The 25,968-nt window shown below is 40.4% G+C and overlaps 1 protein-coding gene and 1 long non-coding RNA gene across 6 annotated transcripts in view; one reads left to right on the forward strand and one right to left on the reverse strand.

Moving 5' to 3' along the window:
• piezo1 (piezo type mechanosensitive ion channel component 1 (Er blood group)) overlaps positions 1–25,968 on the reverse strand; it is a 175,763-nt gene that overhangs the window by 80,653 nt on the left and 69,142 nt on the right. For 4 of the 5 annotated variants that reach the window (XM_028604250.1, XM_028604248.1, XM_028604247.1 and 1 more), the window contains exons 5-7: positions 13,844–14,090; positions 2,579–2,792; positions 217–388 (exon numbers count right to left, since the gene is read on the reverse strand). In XM_028604250.1, coding sequence (XP_028460051.1) covers positions 217–388; positions 2,579–2,792; positions 13,844–14,090 — 633 coding nt within the window. Of the gene's footprint in view, positions 1–216; positions 389–2,578; positions 2,793–10,725; positions 10,744–13,843; positions 14,091–25,968 lie in introns of those variants that run through there. The other variant, XM_028604251.1, reaches the window with a different exon arrangement.
• Positions 6,053–6,719, forward strand: LOC114572585 (uncharacterized). Its single transcript, XR_003694779.1, has 2 exons — positions 6,053–6,181; positions 6,584–6,719. It is a non-coding gene; the product is annotated as an uncharacterized LOC114572585 (long non-coding RNA).

Genomic DNA, 25,968 nt, shown 5'->3' on the forward strand with positions numbered 1-25,968 from the left:
GATCAAAGAACAAATAAACAAGAGTAAATGATGCTGGTTGTAACTTGCTGAACACAGTTTTACAATTTAAGCAGCTAACCATCCAGAAGAGAGTACCTCCCAGCATGTTGCCTTACATCTGTACTATTTTACCTATTATACTATTACAAATCTATCCAAACATTCAATGCCAACAGTTTTTTTTCTAGTCGGTACCAATGAAGAAGTAGCAGATACCTGGTTAGGTGTTCCATGACATCCTGTCTTGAGAACAGTTGCTACGGTAATGTAGAGGAGGAACAGTATTCCTGGGTTGACATAAACTGGCCAATCATGGTTGGCATTAAGGTTAAGGTCATAGGGTGAGGAGCAGTTTCCTGGTATGATGATGTCCTTCAGGCCAAAGAGTCTAGACATGAACAGAAAGGAAGACAAACATAGAGGAAGAGAGAGGGTTTGGGGATAAAGACAAGAGGAGGCAATTAGTCAATGGCATGTTGAACAAATGCTTAATAATCATGTTGTGACCAGAGGTATGTGGGACAGTGGGAACATTAGGATTAGGTGGGATTAATGGAAGTGTGAAAAGGTCAATCAGTAATAGAAAGCCAAATCCAATGTATGTTCCAAATGTAAAGCTATTTTTTTCATAGGCCTACAACTGTCAATTTGGGTTGGTATGGTCAGCAATCATAATACTACTACTACTACTCAGAATCAGAAAAGGGTTTATTGCCACAATAAGTTACACTTACGTGAAATTTGCCTTGCTGAATGGTACATACATAAACAAAACAAAAAATATTAAACATTAATATGAAATAAACAAATACAAAATAACTGTTGCATAAGAAAAAAAGAGGTACTACTACAACCACTACTACTACTACTTGGAGTAAAGCTGAATGTTTCATCCATTTATCCATTACTTTTGGCTAGCTATTTTAACGGTTTAGTCAATAATTTTAGTTAATTATTTCAACTCTTCAGTCAGTACTTTTAGCTAACTATTTCAACTGTTTAGTCAACGCTTTAAGCTAACTAGGTCTGCTAGAATTTTGACTTCTGAGTTTATGTCTGTCACCCGGCCTTCTCCCTTGTCTGCTTCTCCTGAACTGATGTCAGACTGCCCTGCTGCTACCTGGTCAGCAAAACCCCTTGACCACTAGCAGTTTTTCCAGGGAACCGTGGAGGACGCAAGAGAGGACGTGGTCGATATGGGTCCTGACGCCATGCACAACCACTCTTCAGCCCTGAGTCCTCGCTGTCCTGCTCGGCCGCCTGAGGAGTTCCACCTTTGCTGCTGTTTGCAGCCCTGGACCCCGTGCCTAGCTGGCCGCAGCACTTCGAAAGCCCCACTGTTCCCAAGCCCCACTGTCCCCAGTTCCAGAGTTCCCACTGTCCCCAGTTCCCAAGCCCCGTTTGACTCTTGTTCCTCCCTTCGGGGTTGACTTGTGTTTGTTTGTCTTGGGTGGATATGGAATAATCCGCAATCACATCAGGCCTGCCTCTAAGCTTGTATCTATATTCCTCAGAACTCAAAGACCTTAGAAAAAACATCTCTAACCCAAATAGTCTTAAATATGATAAATGTATGCTATGAAGTATTTAGGCATCCCCAATAACTTGTCTTGTTATAGCCCCATCTGGGGCAATACAAGGTTTAAATCAGGCTGGATGCAGGTTTTAAAATATGGGCAGATAAAGGGATTAAGACTGTAGCGGATCTATTCATCCAGTAAACTTATGTCGTTTGAGGAAGTGGTTTTTACATTTGATAGATCTAGAATTTTTTTTTTTTTAATTCTTACTAATAAGGAATTTCATTTTCATTTCTCAAAAGAACTCTTTAGATATGCCATATTTGTCAATATAGAGAGGGAAGTGGTAAAGAATTTTTATAGTAGAGGCTTAATTTCACTACTACATGGCATTATAGTGTTAGGGTCACAGGATTCCTCAGATAACAAACGTAAAGCATGGATGAAGGATTTAAAAGAGGACATCCATGTGAATGATTGGATGGGGGCGTGCAAGAAAGCTCAAACCCAAACAGTAAATGTCAGATTGAAACTATTGCAATATAAATGGCTGACGTGTACTTACATAACTCCCACCACGTTACACAAATATAATGAAAATATTCCGGACACGTGTTAAATGTATCACATTTAAAGGTACTCTATACCATTGCATTTGGGAATGTGAACATATAATGAAACTTTGTAAGGATGCAAAATGCATGATATTTAAAATCCTGAATATCATTATACAACATTTATGTTTTCCTTAAGTGTCAAACATGTTTTATATGTATGTAAAACAGTACATTGATTATGTTAAAACTCAATAAAAATACTGGTTTGTGCCAACACCTTTAGTCACCAAAATTGCAAAAATGTGCTGGTCTGTGGATTTTAGTTTTTAAAATTCAGGGTGACAAGGAAGATTTTTTTATAAGACATTGTTAAAGCGTTGCTTAAATGTGACATATTTGTTATATTATAATTTAAGAAAGGTACTATTTAACTAATTAACCATATGTAGCATATGAGCGTATCAATTGGAAGATTTCATGATTTGTGTACTACAGTCTTACCTGGCCCACAGACTGTGTGGGGGAAACAGGGCCTGGGCCAGCAGACTCTGGTACAAGTACAGGCAAACCATGTGACCAGCAGTGAAGAAGCCCACCATCACACACAGTGCATTGAAACCCAGGTGACTGATGGGAAGGTGGCACGCCCACCACGTGCACATGCCAATGAAAAGCAGGAAGTAGATGGCTGAGAAGGCAGAGGGCAGTGTGATGCCTGGGAGGGAAAAGGAGGAGAGGTCAGAGACAAACAATAAATACACACAGTCAGACAGTCATTTAAACAGGACTAGGTTGGATCTAGTATATGGCTGGACAATGGTCAATGTGGATGTAAATATTTATCTGAAGTGGTCCCAGTATCTGTTTATTCTGAAGTAGCATATCACAGGACGTGGTTAAATGATACAAAATAATTGAGAACTGTCTTAATTTACTGAATTCAATAATGTAATAATGCTATCTTCACAATTTGGTGTTCTGGTGCCTGTTTCACACAAAAAAGATATGGGATTAAGCCGGGATTTCCCCATTATCCTGGATGAATTTAGGTTTTCACGAAAGCGGAGGCACATAAATCACCATGGAGATTTATTCTGTGTAGCTAGCCGGCTCCTGACCAGGCTAACAGCCAGGATTTATTTAATCCTGGAGCCTTTTCTGATCACCCAGCAGTGGTTTTACCCTATTGGTATAAGCCTGGATTAAAATACAACAGGTGCATATTGCTGTTCATTGAAGTACTTTAAGTTGTGACCATTATTGTTACTGTTACATTGCTGTATGAAGACTGCTGTTCATATTGTTGTTCAGAAGTTTGATGAATATATTATGGCAGTTGTTGAGATAATTAGAAAAGGCTGATAGAGTTGCCAAATGTGTTTTAAATGAAGTCTGTTACAAAGGGCAATACATACAATGCTGTACATTTCTATAGTTGACCAATGCACCTTGAATTATTTTAGTTGATTAATTTTTTTTAAATTCTTTAACAATAAGGATCATGTTTGTTCCGCTTCCATGTGCATTGTATTTGGCATTCGTAGCACACAATTTGTGCTGTCCCTTAAACTGGGACTATAATTTGGGAGGATTGTACAATTTTAAGAACATATAAATAACAGTGTGCAATGTGCATGGAATTTATCACTTAATTATCTTTATAGTTTCTAGATTTTACAGTCCAATTTCTTTAGTGTCTTTATTTTCCATGTCCATATATACAGGGAGCAAGGCATATAATATGTAGAAAATATAAAATAAAAAAATAAAAAGTGTGTGGCAGATAATAGCGGACCGACTGAATGATAGTCTAAAAATATACATTTATGAACTACTGCTCTTAGCTAAATACCATTCAATGGGTCACTGTCATTTGCAAAAACGAACAGTTGTACACTTTGCATTAAAAGCAAGCAGTGGAAGTTAATATGACTTAGGAAATTAATATTTTAGCCCATGAGAGAGAGAGAGGAACATATGGGCTGAAATATGTGCCACCAGAAACTGAATTTGAATCATTTATATTTGAATTTGAATTGCTAAACTTGAATAATTGCATTGAAAAACTGAATTTGAATCACATAATTTGAAATTGTATTGTTTAATTTGAATCATTGCATTGAAAAACTGAATCTGAATAGTATAATTTGAAATTGAATTAATTCGTTTATAAATGAATTCCAATAAAATTTGATATTCACTGAAAATTCAACTCTCTATATATCCTCACATTCAGTTCTCACTATTCAGATTCAGATCAGCAAATTCAATTTCAAGTTACTGAGACAGACATCCGGGTACTTGGAGGATGAAGAAAGAGCAATCGAGCGCAGATCGATAGGTAGAGTTCATATCTGTTTGTATAAAAGTATTGTTGGAACAAGAAAGTAGTTGTTGCAGAAAGTAGTGTGTTGCTATAAAATGGTGGGAAAAAGGTTATTAACAATGGAAGAGAGACAGACCATCATAACACTTAAGAATGTTGGTCTTTCCTACAGAGAAATTGCGAAGAAAGTCAAGGTGTCAGCGAGTACAGTATTGTTCACCATCAAAAGGCACTTAGACACTGGGGGAAACTCTGACAGGAAGAGGTCTGGCAGAACCAAATCCACAACAGAATCAGAAGACAAGTTTCTGAGAGTCAACAGTTTGCTGATAGGTGGCTCAAAGGACAACAGCTTCAAGCACAGCTTAATGGTGGTCGTAATATGAAAATCTCAGTTTCAACTGTAAAGAGAAGACTTCGAGCTGCAGGTTTAATAGGTCGAGTTGCAGAAAGAAAGCCATTGTTAAGACGTCAGAATAAGTAAAAGAGGTTTGCCTGGGCCAAGAAACACTGCCAATGGATTACTGAAGACTGGAAGAAGGTGTTATGGACTGATGAATCAAAATTTGAAATCTTCGGTTCATCACGCAGGATTTTTGTACACCGTTGAGTAGGCGAAAAGATGGTTCCTCAGTGTGTGACATCAACTGTCAAACATGGAGGAGGAAGCATGATGGCCTGGAGCTGTTTTGCTGGATCCAGGGTCGGTGATTTGTACAGAGTGAAAGGCACCCTGAACCAAAACGGCTACCACAGCATTTTGCAGCGCCATGTCGTACCCTCTGGTTTGCGCCTAGTTGGTCAAAGTTTCATCCTACAGCAAGATAATGACCCAAAACATAAGTCCAAGCTATGCCAGAACTACCTTAGCAAAAAATAACAAGATAGTAAGCTTTAAAACATGGAGTGGCCAGCACAGTCACCATACTTAAACCCCATTGAGCTGGTTTGGGATGAACCAGACAGAAAAGTGAAAGCAAAGCAACCTACAAGTATGGAGCTAGAACAGTCTCAATAAAGATAAATGCACACACTACATTCACACATGCACACACAGGATTCATACATGCACACACATGATTCATAAATACACACACAGGATACACAAATGCACACAAAATTCACAAATACACACACAAAATTTAAAAAGCACAGAAGATTCACAAATGCATACAAAATTCACAAATGCACACAAAATTCATAAATGCACACACAATTCAGAAATGCAAACAAAATTTACAAATGCACACAAAATTCATAAATGCACACACAATTCAGAAATGCAAACAAAATTTACAAATGCACACAAGATTCAGAAATGCATAGGACAAGATTCAGAAATGTATTTCTGATGCATACACAAATATATCTTGATTTACAAACTGCTTGCGGTCTGTAAACTTCTTTTGCATTTGTGTGTGAATTTTGAGACTCCCCTGACGTGGCTCAACTCACAAATGCATTTTTTTAAACAGGGAATGATCTGCAACCAATCAGATATCTCCCTTGTTTTAGCCAATCACAAGAACGCACCCCACGTGGGGGATTGTTTACTTATTAGCCAATTGAGAATGAGGAGGTGTTGTCACGGCTGGCGCCCGCCCCCAGAGATCCCCTTCCTCCATTTTGAACTGCTCACATTCATTGTTTATGTTGGTTGTGGAGGTCTTTATTCTAGAGACGTCGGATTTATCTGGTGGCTGCAATTAGAAGAAAGGACTTTACTTTTGACCTAATCTCCCAGTCGATGGGAGTGTGTTCTCTGCATATTCATTCGGGTAAGTTCTCTTAAAATGTGTTTATGTTGTCGGCTCTTAAAGCCATGAAGTGCACCTAGCTAACGTTGTGGCCTTGCCTGCTAAGCATAAGTGAACACACCCATGCTAATCATTTAACACAAGGCTGTTAGCTGGGTCGCTGTCTTTTGTGCCATTTGTGTTTGTAAAGTTTAATGTCCGGTGCATTTTCATCTCTTTTTATAAGCGGTTACTGTATATGCGTGACGTTAGCAGTGACTTAGAAATGTTTGTTTATCAGTTGTAGCTGCAGGATGGGAAGTAAAGTTGCACCTTGTTTACTTCACTAGCAACATTAAATGAAAGCTAAAATGTATAAGTAGTTTCCCATGTGAATTCATAACGGTAAACATTTGTCTTGTATTTGCTGCTGTCTTTTAACAGGGACTAAGGAACAAACGGAGGCTGCACTAGCATCACCAGAAGGGAGAGATGAGGAGGAGAGGGAAAGCAAAAGATGTTGAATAGATTATTTGCTATATTAGAGATTGCTATTCAAAAAATAAATGCATCAAATTAACTGATTTGTCTGTGTCTTTTGTGTGTATATATATAATGTTAACAGTTTTTCAATGTCTATCTTTCCATCAAATTGTGACCTGGAGACAGGAAACTTCTAGCTGAATTATACTCAGATGTTACCTGTTTTAATAACTAGTTAGGTATACAAGCTCTTAAAAGACATTAACGAAACGTGTATCTTTTTTATAACATTTATTCAAACATGACTATATACTGTACACAAGTATATTCAACATGAAGCGACGATCAGACTCAGCTGCCGATTATGGTGTTGCTTCCAGGCTGCAGACAGAAAGAGAAAGCTTTAGGTTAGTCCAGTAGTTATCCAAACTGTCCTGGTAAGATTAGAATTGTATCACAAGTATATTTTAGCATACTGTAACATGAAGGTACTTCATGTAAATGTGTAGTGGTGTAGTTTATGGTCTTAACTGACTGTTGATCATTTAACACACTTAGCTACACCTAGCTCTTATGTTGGTTGTAGCCTTGTAGCTTGTGCGTTTACAGTACTATTTAACCTTTCTCACTTACAGTTTACTGCATATCATATTACCTGTGGCAACCTTCATTAGCTGGTAGTGTTTACCTTGTTGTAGTTGCTGATCATATTTTGCACCGCATTTGTTTGAAAGCTAGAAGCTACTGGACAATGAGCTAATGTTACATGCAGTAAACTACAAGCTAATGTAAACTGTTAGCTACTGTAAGCTTAATGTAATTTAGATTAATTAATGCAATTATCCTTACCGGTAAGTGTTATGACAACTACAAAGTACAAACATGAATGTTTGAAAAGTTTTTAATTCATTGACATGGGATAAATAAGAGAAAACGGTAGTAACGTTACCTACCTTTGCACATTGCAGCCAAAGTTGCCGACAGAATATTCTCCTCCTGCAAGCAGACTGACGCTGATTCACTTTCTCCATCTCAACAAAACAAATTAAACAGCCCAGTTCACAGTTCCACATCCATTTCTTCAAGTGTTTTGAAATGCAGCATTCACACTGTTGCCCCCTATACAGTCTATGGTTGCCCCTGGTTACCGATAGTGTAGGTATGCCGAAATGGTGGACGGGCTCAGGCCATAGGCACCTCCCAAATCGTGACGTATGTCATGTGGGGTGCGTTCTTGTGATTGGCTAAATCAAGGGAGATATCTGATTGGTTGCAGATCATTCCCTGTTTAAAAAAATGCATTTGTGAGTTGAGCCACGTCAGGGGAGTCTCAAAATTCACACAAAAATGCAAAGAAGTCCACAGACCGCAAGCAGTTTGTAAATCAAGATATATTTGTGTGTGCATCAGAAATACATTTCTGAATCTTGTCCTGTGCATTTCTGAATCTTGTGTGCATTTGTAAATTTTGTTTGCATTTCTGAATTGTGTGTGCATTTATGAATTTTGTGTGCATTTGTAAATTTTGTTTGTATTTATGAATTGTGTGTGCATTTATGAATTTTGTGTGCATTTGTGAATTTTGTATGCATTTGTGAATCTTCTGTGCTTTTTAAATTTTGTGTGTATTTGTGAATTTTGTGTGCATTTGTGTATCCTGTGTGTGTATTTATGAATCATGTGTGTGCATGTATGAATCCTGTGTGTGCATGTGTGAATGTAGTGTGTGCATTTATCTTTATTGAGACTGTTCTAGCTCCATATACAAGTGCCACACATTTATGGGAACTTCTGCAACATAGTTGGGAAGAACTTTCTGAAGAATATTTGATTTCCATTGTAGAAAGAATGCCACAAGTGTGTTCAGCTGTTATAGCTGCCAAAGGGTGCTACTTTGATGAGTCAAACATTTAGAATACATTTTGGTTTATAAATTGATTCCATGATTTATTTTTTAACTTAAATTGTTCATTTGTTCTATTCTTTCATTTCAGAGTACAATAAGACATTGAACTGCATGAATTTCAATAAAAACCTGGAAAAATTGGGATGTTCTAAAATGTTTGACCGGTAGTGGGCTGTCAAACGATTAATTTTGAACGACAAAAACAACCACCAGATGGGAAAAGGGTATTTTACAATTACTGTGAATGCACCACGAGGCTACCTGTTTTAAACCAAGGGGGGAAGCTTCGCTTCAGAACGCGAACCTCCGATGGCGCCATTTTGTTGCTACGAAGCGATCACCTCTTGTTAGCATTACACTGACCGCCATTTTTTTTTTACGTCACTTGACTGCGAATAACTTTACATCTGAAGCGTTTAAAGACTCTATTTGTCCATTGTTTATTTCTAAAGAAACACGACAATGTATAAAAGGCTCCATTACCTTGTACCTCACGTTATAGCTCCGTAGCAGACGTTTTTGTAAAAATAAGCTAACGATTGTGTCATAACCAAGTGACTTACTGTTGCACAGTAGAGGAATTACCAGGAGAAGCTCGCAGGCAGTTTCGACTTACATTAGCGGTTTAGGTTTAATTACTAATGTTAACTAGCATGTTAGTTAGCAATAATTAGCCTGTGCTTATGTTATCTCCTTACATACACCTACGCTCTCCGTCTCTGTAAGATTGGAAATGATTGAGATTTCTCTTGGCACAGCTACCAGAAGACTTACAACTTTCAGATACGTTGCTCACGTCACATTTACGTTGTCTCTGTCAGTTGGAGGAGCAAGAGATCACCGGAAAAGTGCTTCTAATAGCCTTCACTGGTCTCCGTCCAGAGCAACGGGGTCTATTGGTCCATTATATACTGTGTATGTTTTAAACACCGTCTGTGTTGTTTAATTCCGACAACGGCAACTGCAAGTGAACGCACCGTCTGTGTTGTTTAATTCCGACACCTGCAGCTGCTGCGCTGTAGAGCAGACGGTTAGGTCCCACTGTTGGAATCCTCTACAGTGAAATACAGTCACACTTGACGCTGTTTAACATTAGCTGTCAGCATTTTAACCGTGATTAATCCAGCTGCTAGCTAAAGGTAGGCTAACGTTACCTGCTGTCAGGTGTAGTGTAAAGTCAGGCACAGACATTTTCGTTCTTATTCAGTCTCGTTACTACCGTTTAGGTCGGCACTTTTCGGGTACCCAACCCTACTTACCAGAGTCAATATAGTGTGCAGTAACTTCTAAATCATTTGGATTACTCACTGACGTCCAGTGATTACCGGTTGATGAGACAGCGTTTGGACTTTGGTTTCAATAACAGGTCGGCGAGTAGCACTCTCCAAAATATACTTAGCTCGTAGCTGGTAGCTCATGCTTGACTTGCTTCGGTGATATTTTAATTCGGCTTTACACAATCTGCATATGGCTTTTGACTTGTCTACAAGCCGTCCAGGAGTTTTGGAAAATAAAAAGCGCCATTCAGAATAGTGTTGCTGCTGCATTTCTCCATCATGCCTGCAGTCTGCAGCAGTAGGATGTGTTAGGAGGAAGTATGACAGCTTGATGTTAAGTAACGGTGCGGCAAAGGGTCAAAATAGTAGCCTGTTAGGCACAACGTGAAGCCGAGTGAAGTGAAAATAAATTAATAAATGGCGGCATGCGATTAATGCGATTAAAAACAATGAACGCGTTATGCTCGGCCCTTAATCACGTTGCAATTAACGCGTTAATGCTGACAGCCCTAATATATATATCTATATATATAGATAGATATATATATATATATATATATATATATATATATATATATATATATATATATATATATAATCTTGTCCGTGCATGTTAAATAAATTGTATTTTGTTCCTTAAAGGAGAACTCCGGGTAATTTTTACGTTAATCTTGATTGCTATATGTATATGAGTACTGTCGATAACAAAAAAAACGGTGCTAGCAACACGGAGCTGCTGCAGCTAATGCCGAGAGCTCCCACTCCGCTAAAACGGCAGTTATGGGGGCATAAGATAAAGAGTGCCTTTGTGCCTCTTAACAGACACAAAATGCAATTAAAATGTCTGTGCAACATGAACAGGGACCTTACATGACAACAAGATGCATTTAGCAACTTAGCCATTGTTTAAATTCACCTACCCTCTTAGCTGCTAGCTGCCGTCTGGGATGAGTGAGTGTGTTCAGCCAGGCTCCGGTAATAATCATCACGCAGCAGTTCCATTTGTATTTTTAGCATATATATCCATTTTGTGTGCTGTCGTTGGTGAATATGAGTCTCTGCAGTGGCGAATTGTGTGGTAGTTTCCTTAGCCAGGCTAGCAGCCCCGACCGGCATCCTTCTACTTCCTCCCCGCATCCCTCGCCTGCCGAGGGCAACAACAATCCAACAAGCGCCCGCTGGTCTGTTGGAGGTCTTCCAGAAGACCGTTCAAGCCTTTGTGGCGAAAAAATTGAGCACCGATTCGGCTCGTTTTTTTTGCTATCGACAGTACTCATATACATATAGCAATCAAGATTAACGTAAAAATTGCCCGGAGTCCTCTTTTAAATCTCTGTTTCATTAAGTCTCTCCTGATCGAAAGTACAATGTAAGTAAAATAAAGGCATTTTTATTTTGCACAAATCCTACAGAGTGCCTTGGATTGTCTTTGAAGGAGACATGCATTTTTTTTTAATTCAAACCAGTTTCCCCTCATGCAATGAGCCCTTCACAGGATTGAATAAACACAGTGCACTTAAAATGTTTTGAGAAACACGTAAAATACGAGATCGTATTCCAAATGAGCCCCACATGACGCGTTCGTCCAATCAGCTGTAGCCATTGCGGTTGTAGGAGGGTGTAGACTGTTTATTTGCTTGTCAGTGGTCAGTGAAGAGAAACTAGCGCTAGCTGTCTAGCATGCAATGCTGGGAAGCTGGGCAATCCCATCCGTGAAAACAACGCGTATAAGGACAACCACCATTAGGCATGTTTTGCTCATATTAAGAAACATTTTAAGAAACATGTACGTTTTGTCTTTCCCATACTCAAATGCAAAGACAGACATGAACTTCATGGGCATCCAGCACAGCCATACTATATGTTTTGGAGCTGTTTTTCTTAGCTCAGAATAAAGATTGAAAGCTGGGGGAAAATATGTCTTCTACCACCTCCAAAGCTGTTTTTTACATGGTGTATTTTGCAGGAAGTACTCATTTTCACTGGATGATGAATGACAGACAACAATGTCAGTGGCTTCCCTGACAGGTATGCTGGCTGTTTATGCTTTTAGAATGGTGGTCAGTGAATCAGTTTTAAAATCATGAATGTGAACCAGGTCCACAGACAGTATGTTGAGCTCTATTTGACATATGGTGCTTTTCCATTACATGGTACCTACTCGCCTCGCCTCGACTCTACTCGCCTTTTTTGGTTTTCCATTACGAAAAAAAGTACCTGGTACCTGCTAACAGGTACTTTTTTTAGTACCTGCTCAGTCGAGGTTCCAAGCGAGCTGAGGCGAGCCGAGAAGGTGACGTGAAACCCTGCAGGCTGCTGATTGGTCGGAAAGAAGTGTCATTGATCACTGCATTGCTAGCGAGAGACGGCATTTTTAAATAGTTTAGCCAGCGGTGTTTTTTTGCTGCCGGAGGCTCCACGCAGAGCTTTCTCCGTAGCATACAAGTGGCCTGATGGTTATACTGGTGCGCTGGTGTGTGCATGTGTGATGTGTGTGTGTCGAGTCGCCGTATGTGTGTGTGTGGGGAGCTAGTGAGCGAGGGAGAAGTGAGAGAGTGACGGCAATTATCTCTGCAGCGAGTAGCAACTCTAGAGTCATATATATGTGAGAGAAACAAAGCGAGTAGCGACTCTAGAGTCATATATATGTGACCACGGTGGGAAATCTGGAGCAGTAAACGTTAACTATCTCTTTGATATCATGTTGTTTACGGAGACGGAGAACCAGGAAATGTGTCGGGGATATGTCAATGAGAAAAGCAAGCTACTAAGCCACGCCCACGGCAGTCGCTATGTCGACCAGCCACGCTGAGGCGATACTAAAATCTGCAATGGAAAACGGACGCACTGCGAGGCGAGTAGAGTCGAGTAGAGTCGAGGCGAGTCGAGCAGGTACCATGTAATGGAAAAACGCCATTAGTGGCCAAATGGTGGAATTACAAATTCCGTTCCTGTCACGTGATGTCAAGGGGCACAAAAATAATTTTCCCCATAGACTTACATGGCAAAAGAGACGTCTGTAAATCAGTGGATACAACCCCTGGCCGAATGACTTGTTTCACTGTCAGAATTGGATCCATCCGGTCTGATAACATTTGGAAAGTCTAGAAGAGCTGCATAATAAAATTAATGAATACCCATTCAAGTTAGCGGAGCGCTAAACCTCTGGGGAGCTTATTCCCCAGAATCGCCCCGCAGTTTTCCTTGGATTAGGGTGGCACCTAAATCATGGTTGCAGCTGTTGCCATGGTCCTGCTCCGTGCCCTGCTATGCCCTGCTATGCCCTGCTACGCCCTGCAGTGCCATGCTAATCCCCGCTATGCCCTGCTACATCCTGCTACGCCCTGCAGTGCCCTGCTACACCCTGTAATGCCCTGCAGTGCCCTGCTACGCCATAAACTAGTACAACTATTTCCAGTCACAGTTACATTATCTATGGAACTGTGACTAGAATTGTCACTGTTCATCACACCCCCAACTATCACTGAAGAGACACCGCCTACCAAGAGCCTGGGTCTGTCCGATGTTTCTCCCTCTTGAGGTTTCTGCCTAAAAAGGAGTTTTTCCTCGCCACTGGCGGTTGGCCTAAATGCTTGCTGGAATTGTTGGTTCTTTGTAAATTATAGAGTGTGGTCTAGACCTACTCTATCTGTAAAGTGTTTTGAGATAATTCTTGTTATGGTTTGATACTATAAATAAAACGTAATTGAATAAACCAGAAGTAGCTGGCTCGGCCGGCGGAAGTGTGTCTGCTCTATCGGCCCGATAGTGCGGAAGCAGTGCCGATCATTCGGGTAATTTTATACGCAGAACTTGAACTTTTTTGGGTTCATGTGCCACTGAATCGCCTCAAATGCTGTATCCAGGCTTTATTATACATCAATGATGTAAACAGCTTGACAAAACAAAGATGGCACAAATTTTGAAATAAGCACCAAATACAGCATGTCTGGACTGTGCTAGGTTTTTTTCAGATTCTCTTAGTGTGTTGTAAAAAAGTGTTGAAACCTAAGAAAGCTTATGTTACACAATTCCTACCAGCCAAAGCCAACAGGCTGATTGCCAAGATTCTCCCCAGGTCCCGCAGAACTTTCCGGGCTTTGGCCTTCAGGCGCTCAGCCAGCTGCTTGGCTCTTGTTGCTGTGGAAACCTCCTCATCAGGGTCACCAGGTAATGACCCTTCTTCTTCTTCTTCTTCTTCTTCATCTTCTTTTTCTACTTCTTCATCTCCTGAAGTCTCTTCCTCCTCATGATCTGTGTTTCTTTCTGTTGGATCATCCTCAAGCTAACAACGGAAAGGGACAAAAAAAAGTCAAAGTTACGTACAGTTAAGTCACACATTAATTTAAAATTATGTAGGTTTTCTTCAGTTACTGACAGAGCAGGTGCAGTGACTGCACAGGAATGGATTTCCATGAAGTTCAGGCTGTAGACATTAAACATCTTAGAGCTCATAGTATTTCTATGGTTGAAAAATTATCTTTTAAATGACGAACATTATATTTCTAATCCATGGCTCAATTCAAACGGGATAAAAAAATAATTTGCCTCTCCCCGTTCACTACTGTTCATATTTTTTCCGAATCAAGGTCCCATGAGGTCCACAGGAAGGGGCGTTACTGCGGCTCTCTATACCTGCCTACCTCAGAGGCCCCCTCCTCCCTTACCGACCAGACTTGAACCCCTTTTACACAGAGATTCCGCAATACTGCCATAAAGAAGATCTGCCATTACACTAGCTTTGCTATTTACACTTAACCAAACAATACCTCCATAATGCTGCCCCAAAGTGTGATTTGCATGCTGGCATTCCGTAAGCAAAAGAGGAGTTACGTGTAGCACAATAGCGTCAGAGTTTAGTGTGTGTGGTCCCGCCATGCCGCCTGTCTCTTTACGCAGATGTCGATTCAGCTCTGTTACTACCTATGATGCTGGATTAATGCTAGACAGACTCTCCCACTGTTCATACTTTTTATACAGAACGGCGAGGCAGAATAAAAGCGCAACATTCCCGCCTTGAACAGGCTGTGTGAAGGGGCTTCTGTCTCTCCTTCCACATTGTACATTTGGCGGGGCTGGACTGGCCCCGCCGGCATACCGGGCATTCTTTTTTTTTTTTTTTTTTTTTTTGGGCCGAACTGGCCCATAAAGAACTGACAGCGGCCCATTGGTTAATTTTCTTTATTGTGCCTGGCCTAACCCAATCAAATCCAGGAACCCCCTTCCCCACTCCCGGTCCTGAGACACAAGCTGTTATGCTTGTGCTAGAAGTTTAGCATCCACGTTAAAATGGACAAATGATCACCAAAGCGCAAGGGAGGTGCAGAGAACTTACAGGAGAAAAAGATTAAGAATCTACAGGCGGATGCCTCAAAATGTCCCAACATTTCTGACATGTTTGGGGCTGTAGTAGCTGCTTCAACATCAGCATTACCCGAAGTAGAGGAAGGAGGAGAGGTGGCTGGCTATACAGAGAAGCAGAAACAACATCATGACAGGGAAGAAGCCGAGGAGGAGGAGAGTGACCACGACAGGGCTAGGGGAGCGAGTGAGGAAAAGATGGAAAAGAGAGTAGTTCACGATGTGGTAAGGAGTATGCAAATTAACAGGGACTCTCAGACAGGGAGGGAGGGAGGCTGCTGTGTGTGTGTGTGTGTGTGTGTGTGTGTGTGTGTTTGTGTGTGTGTGTGTGTGTGCGTGTGTGTGTGTGTGTGTGTGTGCGTGTTATGTGCGCCTCACGTCATAACGACAACAAGCAGTTTGGCTGTAACATTAAAGTTAACCTAACTTCTTAAGCTTACATTGAAAATGCTAGCAGTTGGCCTGTTGGGTAGCTGAAAAGTCTGTGTGATCTATAAAATCAATGTTCTACTAGGGTCACGTATACAATGTATACAGCTGTCTCTCTACATTGCCCAGACATTTAAGCTAAATTAATTATACTAATATAATTTAATAATATAATTAATTAATTATACAAGCAAAAGTCATTGTATGCTCTTTTCCAGGGCATATAATACTCTCAGCTTTATTGTAGCTTTTGGGAAGGGTTATGGTTATGGTTATTGTATTTAGCAGAAACTTTTGTCCAAAGCGACAAAATAGGAATCTTACAATAGTTAAAATTAACAGCACAAAGTTTTTAAAAGTTGCTAAGCCAACATTAAGCAAAATAGTAATAATGGCAATACAGTATCAAATATCAATAATAATAAGAATAATAAGAATAATAAGAAGAATAATAAGAAGAATAATTAAAACAAATACCATAAATATACAAATCATAACTCCAAGAATTAATTAATTATTTAACTGTAAGCTCAACAGATAAGTCTTCAAGACTTAGTCTTGAGACCTCTCTTGAAGGATCCAAAACTATCACATGAACGAAGAACACTAGGCAACTCATATCATAGAATGACCGCATATTTTAAGAGGACTGTCTGCAGGGAATGTGTCTGACCAATCACGATGGGTGTGGGCCGCTTGGGCCAAAAATCAAGGGGGTATGCTTCGCTTCAGAACTCGAGCCATCTATGGCGCCATTTTGTTGCTAACTGGCCATCACCTCCTGTTAGCATTCCGCTGACCGCCATTTTTTTTTTTTCCTTCACTTGACTGCGAATAACTTTACATCAGAAATGTTTGAAGACTCTATTTTTCCGTTGTTTAGTTCCAAAGAAACACGACAATGTATAAAAGGCTTCATTACCTTGTACCTCACGTTATGGCTCCGTAGCAGATGTTTTTGTAAATATAAGCTTGTTGTGTCATAACCAAGTGACTTACTGTCACATAGTAGAGGAATTACCGTATAGTACAGGAGAAGCTCGCAGGCAGTTTCGACTTACATGAGCTGTTTAGGTTTAATTACTAAAGTTAACTAGCATGTTAGTTAGCAATAATTAGCCTGTGCCCATGTTATCTCCTTACATCCACCTACACTCTCCGTATCTGTAAGATCGGGAATGATTGAGATTTCTCTTGGCACAGCTACCAGAAGACTTCATACTTTCAGACACGTTGCTCACGTCACATTCTCTCAGTTGGAGGCTGCGCAGTAAAGCTGGCCATCACCGGAAAAGTGCTTCTAATAGCCTTCACTGGTCTCCGTCCAGAGCAACGGGGTCTATTGGTCCATTATATACTGTCTATGCCAGAAATGCCAGGGCCGATTTTTTGTCCCAGTCCAGCCCTGACATCTGGTGGATGGAAAGAGAAGGGCAAAGGTTTGTTTTGGGGGATTAGAAATTTGACTGTAGGGGAGGGACAGAGGCCGCATTTCAACTTAGTTTTAATGTAAAATCAGTCCTGAGTGATCTGTTCACAAGATGGACAGCTCTAAGTACATGTGTTCCCAACTTGGCAGCAGAACGTGTCCTATGATCGGATCACTCAGATAGGATTTTATTACCAGGTGGAAATGGGGTCAGAGAGACAGGCTGCGGCCTGTCTCTCTGACCCTCTCATTTATGCTCTCTCTATTATGCTCATTTTCAGGTTCATAATTGTATTTAGAGAGACTGTTGTACCAGAATATATTTATGTGGTGTAATTTTCAGAAAACACTATATATTTGTTGTACATATTTGCTGCAGCTCCTCTTTTCACCCAGTCTGTTGAGCTCTTTGTTTTAGCTACAGAGTGAGGTATCTCACTTCTGTATCATCTTTGTTAGGAGTCGCACATGCACAGTAAGTACTGCTAGCTTGTCAGTTGCAGAGCATTAGGGAGTGTCATGCTAGCAGCTAGGCGAGCATTATAACGTGTTCAAAGTGACGCACGTTTGTCACGGAAGTAAAGACTGGACTACAATTGAGCTGTTTGGAGCAGTTTGTGAACAGTGTTTTCTCTGGAAGATGGTAAGTCCCTTTGGGGTAGACTTTTTCACTTTGCACGTGCACAAAAAAGATATATAACACAATAAAGGAAAGGGAAAAAGCCAAAAAGCCTCACCGGAGACATGCCAAGTACCAGCCTGCTTCAGTACCTCCACAGTCATCCCCGTCCCCAAAAAACCCAAGACCACAGGACTTCACTATAGACCTGACGCCCTGACTTCTGTGGCAATGAAGTCATTGAGCGCCTTGTTCTGTCTCCCCTCAGAACCATTACTTACCCACTCCTGGACCCATTGCACATCGCCCATGATATTGGAAAGAAACATGGCCCTCAACCTCATCCTCCAGCACCTGGGCCTCGACAATACGTAGCAACATGTTTTTTTTAAACTGAAACGGGGGTGCGTTGAACACCTTGTTGTGTGCTCAAGCACTCTGCCTTTTTATTACCACAAGTTTACAGACAAGCCTCTGCTGATTGGATATCACCTGAGACACACCCACCAAACGAGAAATCATATCTCAAAGAGGTTGCACACCGTTTCACATGTTGTTCAACCAGGAAATCATAGCAAAACAGTGCACACCATTTTGAGATTGAACGTGCCCCTGGTTAACACTAGAAACTGATGCCAGGATCCTGCTGCAAGAGCTCTCCCAGCTAAGTGTGCCTCACTAACTTCCTGTCTGACAGGAAGCAGCATGTGAAGCAGGGGAAACACAGACTCCAGGACCAGCAGCACTGATTCCAAGGCTGCATTCCCCTCTATTCTTCCGCCATGTATACAAATAGATGCACCTCCAGTCATCAGTCAATCAAGCTCGAAGTTCATCTCTGATGTGGGGGATTCCACCTACGGGTGGGAGATTGACCATCTGTGACCTGGTGCAGTCAAGACAACTTGGAGCTCAACACTTGAAAGACAGTGGAGATGGATGTGGATTTCAGGAAGAACCCAGCCCGACCACCACCCTCATCATCAGCTCTCACCAGGAAAGCAAAGCAGATGATATACTTCCTGCGGCAGCTGAGTAAGTTTAACTTGCCCTTGACAGTGATGGGGCTATACCGCCATCTTTGAGTCCAATATCACCTTCTCCATCACCATCTGGTATACAGAAGTCTGACCTTGTCCTTTGCAGTGGCAGAAGTGCTTGCTGTTCTCGATTTTTACATTACATGTCATTTAGCTGACGCTTTTATCCAAAGTGACTTACAATTGCTACATATGTCAGAGGTCGCATGCCTCTGGAGCAACTAGGGGTTAAGTGTCTTGCTCAGGGACACATTGGTTGATGTATCGCAGCGGGAATCGAACCTTGGTCTACCGCACCCTAACCCGAAGGCTAGCAGACCCAATTGCAGGCTGGAGGCTAGCAGTATGTTGACTAGCAGGCTGGAGGCTAGAAGACTGGAGGTTAGTTGACAGAGGTGAAGGTCGAAGGCTAGCAGGCCCAGCACTCACAGACAAGGAGGCTAGAGCAATGGTCAAGTTATCTGCCAATCCAGTTACCCACTTCAGAAGAATGCTTCACTTGTTGGGTCCATGTTTGGAAAGTTCGTACTGTCACAACTCAGGAAATGCAGGTATTGGGACTCAAACGCAGACAGGATGAGTTCAGCAATTTATAGCCAAATGGGAAGGTATCAATATGCTTGCAGGCAGGCAGGCAAGTACAAGTCCAGGTTAAGGTTTGGGTTACAGAAACTCAAAAGCAATAGCACAAGACAAGAAAGCATCATTGTAACTTTAACAAACTAGCAGGAAATGAATGGAACTGGGCTCGTACACGAACTGATGTGCATTTGTATTCGGAAGTCGGATTTTCCAAGGTCAAAGTCAGAAACATGCCCCCTGAACTCAGATTTATGAGCTCGGAAGTCGGACAACCTCTGAGTACCCCAAGCTCAAAATCCAACATGGATGCCACGTGCATCTACAGTAGTAAAAGCTGTAGTAACATACAGTTATAAGCACTTCTGTCTTATATTTGTGTCTTACTAAATCAGTTGTACACACAGTCCTATCCATGGACATGTTGCTACGCTGTTTGTATGCAAAAAAACAGTGTTATCAACTGGTATTGCTAAAAATGGCTATACTGGATAGAGCTAACCCCACAATGAAAAATCCGACTTGTAAATGGAACGCATTCAACTCCGGTGGGACGTCATTCCCAGCTCCGGCTTCTGAGTTCCAAGGTAAATGAAATGCACTATGAGAGGCTGATAAGGGAATGAGATGCAGAGAAAGTGTAGGCAGGAAAGGCCAGGCAACTACAGAGCCAATGAGGGGAGTGGGAAGAAGTGTTTAGATGGGTGGGGCAGCCATGTGATGGGGAAAGGACAGAAAGTCCAAAGGCATCTGGTGGAATGATACAAAGAAATGCCAATGATGGGGCCTGGTGAATAGGGAATGTGGCTGGGAGAGGGACAGAGAGACAGACCCAAAAATAATGGATGCATGAGCACATCTGAGATACACATGGCATGGTCCACCAGTAGTAATCCACAGTTCTATACTCATTTAGATTTCTGCTTGGGAGTTACAAAAAAATTATCTTTATTTATTTATTATGCCACATTTTTAATGGTTATATAAATCAGAATTTTTGTTGTATTGTCTGTATGATTCTTCTTTATTGAATATGAAAAAAGCTTATTAAGTCTAAGTTCAAGAGTATGGAAAGTTTTATGGGGCCCCTGCTCCTATACACACTGCTTATGCTGCAGTCTTCTTTATTCGTCAAGTCTTGTTTATGGGAGCAGTCAGCAGCCCAGGGGTGTAATGGTACACTTAACAAAGACACATACATTGTACCAATTTTCTTTACTGCTTGTTGTCACTCTTCAACATTAAAGTGTTATTATATGTAATCAGGTTTCCTCACATAATTATAATATATGTCTGACTAAGAATAAAAATAGAAACCCGTTCTCTTTATTCGGCTTTTGCTCACAATTGTAGATACAAAAACACACATACTAATTATCCCTGAACACACAGTATAGAAAAGTACCAGCAAAACACCCAGTTGTGATATGCAGTAACAGGTGACAAATATCTCATGTTTCTTACTACTGAGACAGCAATATCAGAGAAACTCATCCTCCTCCTACAAAATGTGACTTCATTGCAATGTGTAAAAGAATCCACTCAGACAGAGGTAGTTGGCTTAGGGAACCCTCTGAATTATGAAATATAATAAATCGTTCAGGAGAGAATCCCAATGTATCTAAGAATAGATTTTCCCTATTAGACATAACAGCTTTTGGTGGCGGTTCAATCCCTGGCCCCAGCAGTCTACATGTCCTTGGGCAAATTGCACTCGATGCTGCGCCATCAGTGTGGGAATGTGCATGAATGTTTATCTGATGAGCAGATGTTGTATGGCAGCCTGAACAAGTCCTCCAAACCATATGACGATATTGCTTGTCTATTCCTACCCTCTAATACGACCCCACAGGAGTGTATATCATATCATAAATTAGCACCTCTAATGTTGGCAGGAAATACACCTTTAATATCTAAACCAGAGAACGTAACCTTGTTAACGTTGTGAAACGGTTGCAGTTTGGTTAGGTTTAGGTATCAACACTAGTTACTTAAATTTAGAAAAAAGATTATGTTTTGGGTTAAAATCAGATGCTTCAGATTAAGTAGATAATGCAAAACGTGAAGTAGCTCCGTTTGTTCTATAAAATTAAAAAAAGAATATTGTTGTTTACTTTAATTTTCAAAACAGGACTCAAACCCCAGTCTCCTGTGTGAAGGTCATGTGTTTGTTTGACACATCCACCACCCCAACCTACCTTGCTTTGCGTAAATTTGGCACTCTTTTATATTTCGTCACCGTACTTTCTGCTCTGCTTCTTTTATAACTACTAGAGGGCGTTGTCACTGTAAACCTAAATATAGGTTGTAATGGCTCTTTTAATGACAAATGTGGGGAGGACAGTCTTGGCTGCCTTGACCTCTAGTGTATGAATGTGTGTGTGAATGGTGAATGGTGCCTGTAGTGTGTAAAAGCACTCTGAGTAGTCATTAAGCCTAGATAATTGCTATATAAATGCATTCCATTTACAATATTTACAATATTTCGTTAAAAAAAGCAACAGAGCAGCTGCTGCAAAAGAGAGAGAATTTCTGTGGGAGAAAATTGCTGCTAGAGTAAATGTGTAAGTTCCAATATAGTGGGGACATTCTATAACGCTTAACGTGAAAAAGCTTAACGTGGTTTAATGTACCTACAACTCTCATATTTCTTAGCAATATGACAAAGAAATTTGGTGATGATTGATTTTTGTTTAGGTATATTAAACCACGTTAAGCTTTTTCTTTACAATAGGCTCTAATGAAGCAGAAACGCTTAATGTCAGATAACACCCATAATAACTGGACTTTGGGTTAGTTTTTTTGACAGTTTTCAGTGGTTATGAGGAGCAATATGAGAGATAAATTTGGTAATCATTGCTCATTGTTTAGGTGCATTAAACCACATTAAGGTTTTTCCTCACCATAAGCGCCAATGAAGATAACTTATATAATCGTTGGATTTCAGTTTAGTTTTATTGACAGGCTTAAGTGTTCGTGACAAGATATGGCCATGAGAAATTTGGTGATCATTGATCGTTGTTTAGGTACATTAAACCACGTTAAGCTTTTTCCCGTTAAGTGTTTTAGAATGTCTCTTAACATAATTATAATTCATAATCATTTATTTCAAAGGGTTTACATCATTCACCTACAATACTGTGGAACTCCTTTTTAATGGCTCATATTGGTTTGTGTCCAGGGAACACTAAAAAAACATTTAAAACACGTTTCAGAGCTATCGAGTCGCACTCTTCAGCGCTTTGCTACAGTGGCTTTACTAATATGCTCCACATCACCAATGTTGTAAAGAAAACTGACGTTTACAAAAAAACGTATTGCGATACAAAGAATCTGCTGGGATGTAGAGCATGTCCACGATGGGTGACGTTAGTGATATGAGGACGGATAAGGTTATGTAGGCTACATAACTGATAGACTGGTAAAAAAAAACGATACCGCTCAAATAGGTAGACTAGTATCTGGAAATGAAAATGCATCTATAGTCAGGGCTTCAATATCATCTCCCGACGTGTTTAACTCCCTGCGAAGTAATACAGCTTCTTCATCAACGGGATCGTCAACAAAAGGATGCCATGTTTTGAGAAAAAAAGCGTCTGCTTTTTTTGCCTGCTTTCCTTCCTGCGTTTTGCCTGTAAAACCGTGTCTGTATTCTTCATATTTATGTAGAATTATAGTTTGATCTTCTTATGTAAAATGTGTGGCTCTGTAGATGTTTGCGATTGGTCATGCTGTGCAAACACCGCCTCTTTAATGTGAACACGCTCAATTACCATAGTAACTGACTCTGAAGTTATAGAGAGTTATAGTTATAGAGTGTGGTCTTTATAGAGTGTGGTCTAGACCTACTCTATCTGTAAAGTGTCTCGAGATAACCTATGTTATGATTTGATACTATAAATAAAATTGAATTGAAGTTATCTCTCTTTCTGAAATGGGCTGGAGTTACCCCTCTCTCTCTCAGGTTTGATTAACCGCCCTTTCTGAAACAGAAAACCCAGAGTTTCCCTCATCTCAGGGTTAACAAACTCAGTTTTCACTAAACCTGCTTTCTGAAACGGACTTCTGGACACATTCAAAACCCTAATCAAAACACACCTCTTCAGATTAGCTTTCCACAAATATAGTCTTACATTTCTCACCTGAGTTACTGGTTTTATTGTTTTTAATTGCTTTTAATATGCTTGTTTTATGTGTTGGTTTTACTGTAAAGTGTCTTTGAGTGCCATGTAAAGCGCTATATAAATAAAATGTATTATTATACACTACTTCTCAATTACTGTACACTACTACCAGTAGAGCAATTAGCAGCTTAAAAGCCAGATATGTTTCCATTTGTGGAGTTGTTAGAGATCAAACCAGAGGTAAAAAGAGAGTGACTAGTGGACTCAAATTCATCAAGTGGACATAAACCCAATTCCAATGGGATGATAATGTTGCTTTGTGTCTGCTGGATGTGTAAGTAGGACATTTGAGTTTAAAAGAGCTGTTAGAGCTGATGGGAACTGCAGAGTTGCTAATCATTGTCTATGGGTTCATCATTATCAACAGCATATTTCACTTTACATGACATTTGATCCATTGTTTGTATACAATTATTGACTGGTGCACTTAAAAAAGGGCAGGGGGTCACCTAAATCGCTAGAAAGCATCCTCCAGGGCCCATAATCCAATGGCTATACAGCCACTAGTTCTTGAGATTACTTGCTCTGGAGCAAAGTGTTAAACACACCGACCGGCCAACTGACTGACATTGCCATCATTAGACCATGCTGCTAAAAGGGCAAAAACAACAATAAATGTTTACATGTTAATGTAATTTGACTGTTCATCATATCACCAAGAAAAACTCTCAAAACTTGTATAGGAATATGTATTGTACTCAGATTCCATTGCCTTCTCCTCCTTTACTGACCTACATCTCTGTTCTGTTTGTTTTGGAGGTTGCCCCGGAGACAGAAAAAAATGAAAGTGAAAAGGTAAAAAGAGCACCCACAATGCCACCCTCGGCAGCACCCAAAACATGGAAACCCACGGAAACAATGCCAATTTCACAATAAGAAACAAACTTGTTCAACAAACAAATCATTATGAAAATTTTAGAACATTTCAAACAGGAAAAAATTTTTTACTTGGCTGTAAATGAACTAAAATACAAAGCAAAAAAGTCTTTATATGCCATCAACAGATCTAAAACCACTGAATTACAAATTTTAACCAGGCTCAAAATATTAAAATGAATCACTGAACTCATTACATGATATAGCAGCAAGGTGTGGGGGACAGACTCAACAAGATTGGACAAAATGGGACAAACATCCCACTGAAAGCCTGCATGCAGAGTTCTTCAAACATATTCTCCAGGTGCAGAGAAGAGCTCCATACTCTGCATGCAGAACTGGTTTAGGCCAATATCCTCTACTATGAAATATTCAAAAACAGCCCTAAATTTCTCAAATCATATTAAAACAAGTGTCCCACTCTTCAGAACTAACAAAATCCCAGGACAAAATGGAAACCTATCAGGCCCTCAACAGGAAGTACACTGTTGCAACCAAGGGGGTAAGCTTCGCTTCAGAACTCGAGCCATCATGGCGCCATTTTGTTGCTAACTGGCCATCACCTCCTGTTAGCATTCCGCTGACCGCCATTTATTTTTTACGTCACTTGACTGCGAATAACTTTACATCTGAAGCGTTTAAAGACTCTATTTATCCGTTGTTTAGTTCCAAAAAAACACGACAATGTATAAAAGGCTTCATTACCTTGTACCTCACGTTATGGCTCCGTAGCAGACGTTTTTGTAAAAATAAGCTAACGATTGTGTCATAACCAAGTGACTTACTGTCGCATAGTAGAGGAATTACCGTATAGTACAGGAGAAGTTCGCAGGCAGTTTCGATTTACATGAGATGTTTAGGTTTAATTACTAATGTTAACTAGCATGTTAGTGATCAATAATTAGCCTGTGCCCATGTTATGCCCTTATATACACCTACAGTCTCCGTATCTGTAAGATTGGGAATGATTGAGATTTCTCTTGGCACAGCTACCAGAAGACTTACAACTTTCAGACACGTTGCTCACGTCACATTCTCTCAGTTGGAGGCTGCGCAGTAAAGCTGGCCATCACCGGAAAAGTGCTTCTAATAGCCTTCACTGGTCTCCGTCCAGAGCAACGGGGTCTATTGGTCCATTATATACTGTCTATGGTTGCAACCCACTTGACCAAGGTGACTGAAAGAAAACTGAGGAAAACACTAAGTACAAACAAATCTGGCAATGGAAGTGGCAGACACCAACAGACCTGGCTGCCCAGAGAACAGAGCTTGTGTTTCTACTGTGACCAGAGAACAGATGAGACAGAGCTGCACTTCCTAACTCAGTGAAGGCAATATCAAAGCCTTAGAGACCAATATTTTACAAAAATAATACAAGTATTCCTAGAGTTTCTCTATGTAAGAGACTTCAAGAGACTTCCGGTCCAACTGGAAGAGAGGGAGGACGGCTATAAACTGACAGCAAGATATGTAATATCCTGCCATTAACTCAGCAACTCTGTAAACAGTCTGTCTCACATGGCAAATAATATCAGTGTTATTTAAATCTTATGTTATTGTTATCCATAGCCCTTAAGCTTTCCCATTTTTTTTTATTGTTATTGTTTATTGTAATTGTGTAGTTTGTATTAACATGCTTTGGCAGC

Source organism: Perca flavescens, chromosome 17 (genome assembly GCF_004354835.1).
Source record: "Perca flavescens isolate YP-PL-M2 chromosome 17, PFLA_1.0, whole genome shotgun sequence".
NCBI lineage: Eukaryota > Metazoa > Chordata > Actinopteri > Perciformes > Percidae > Perca > Perca flavescens.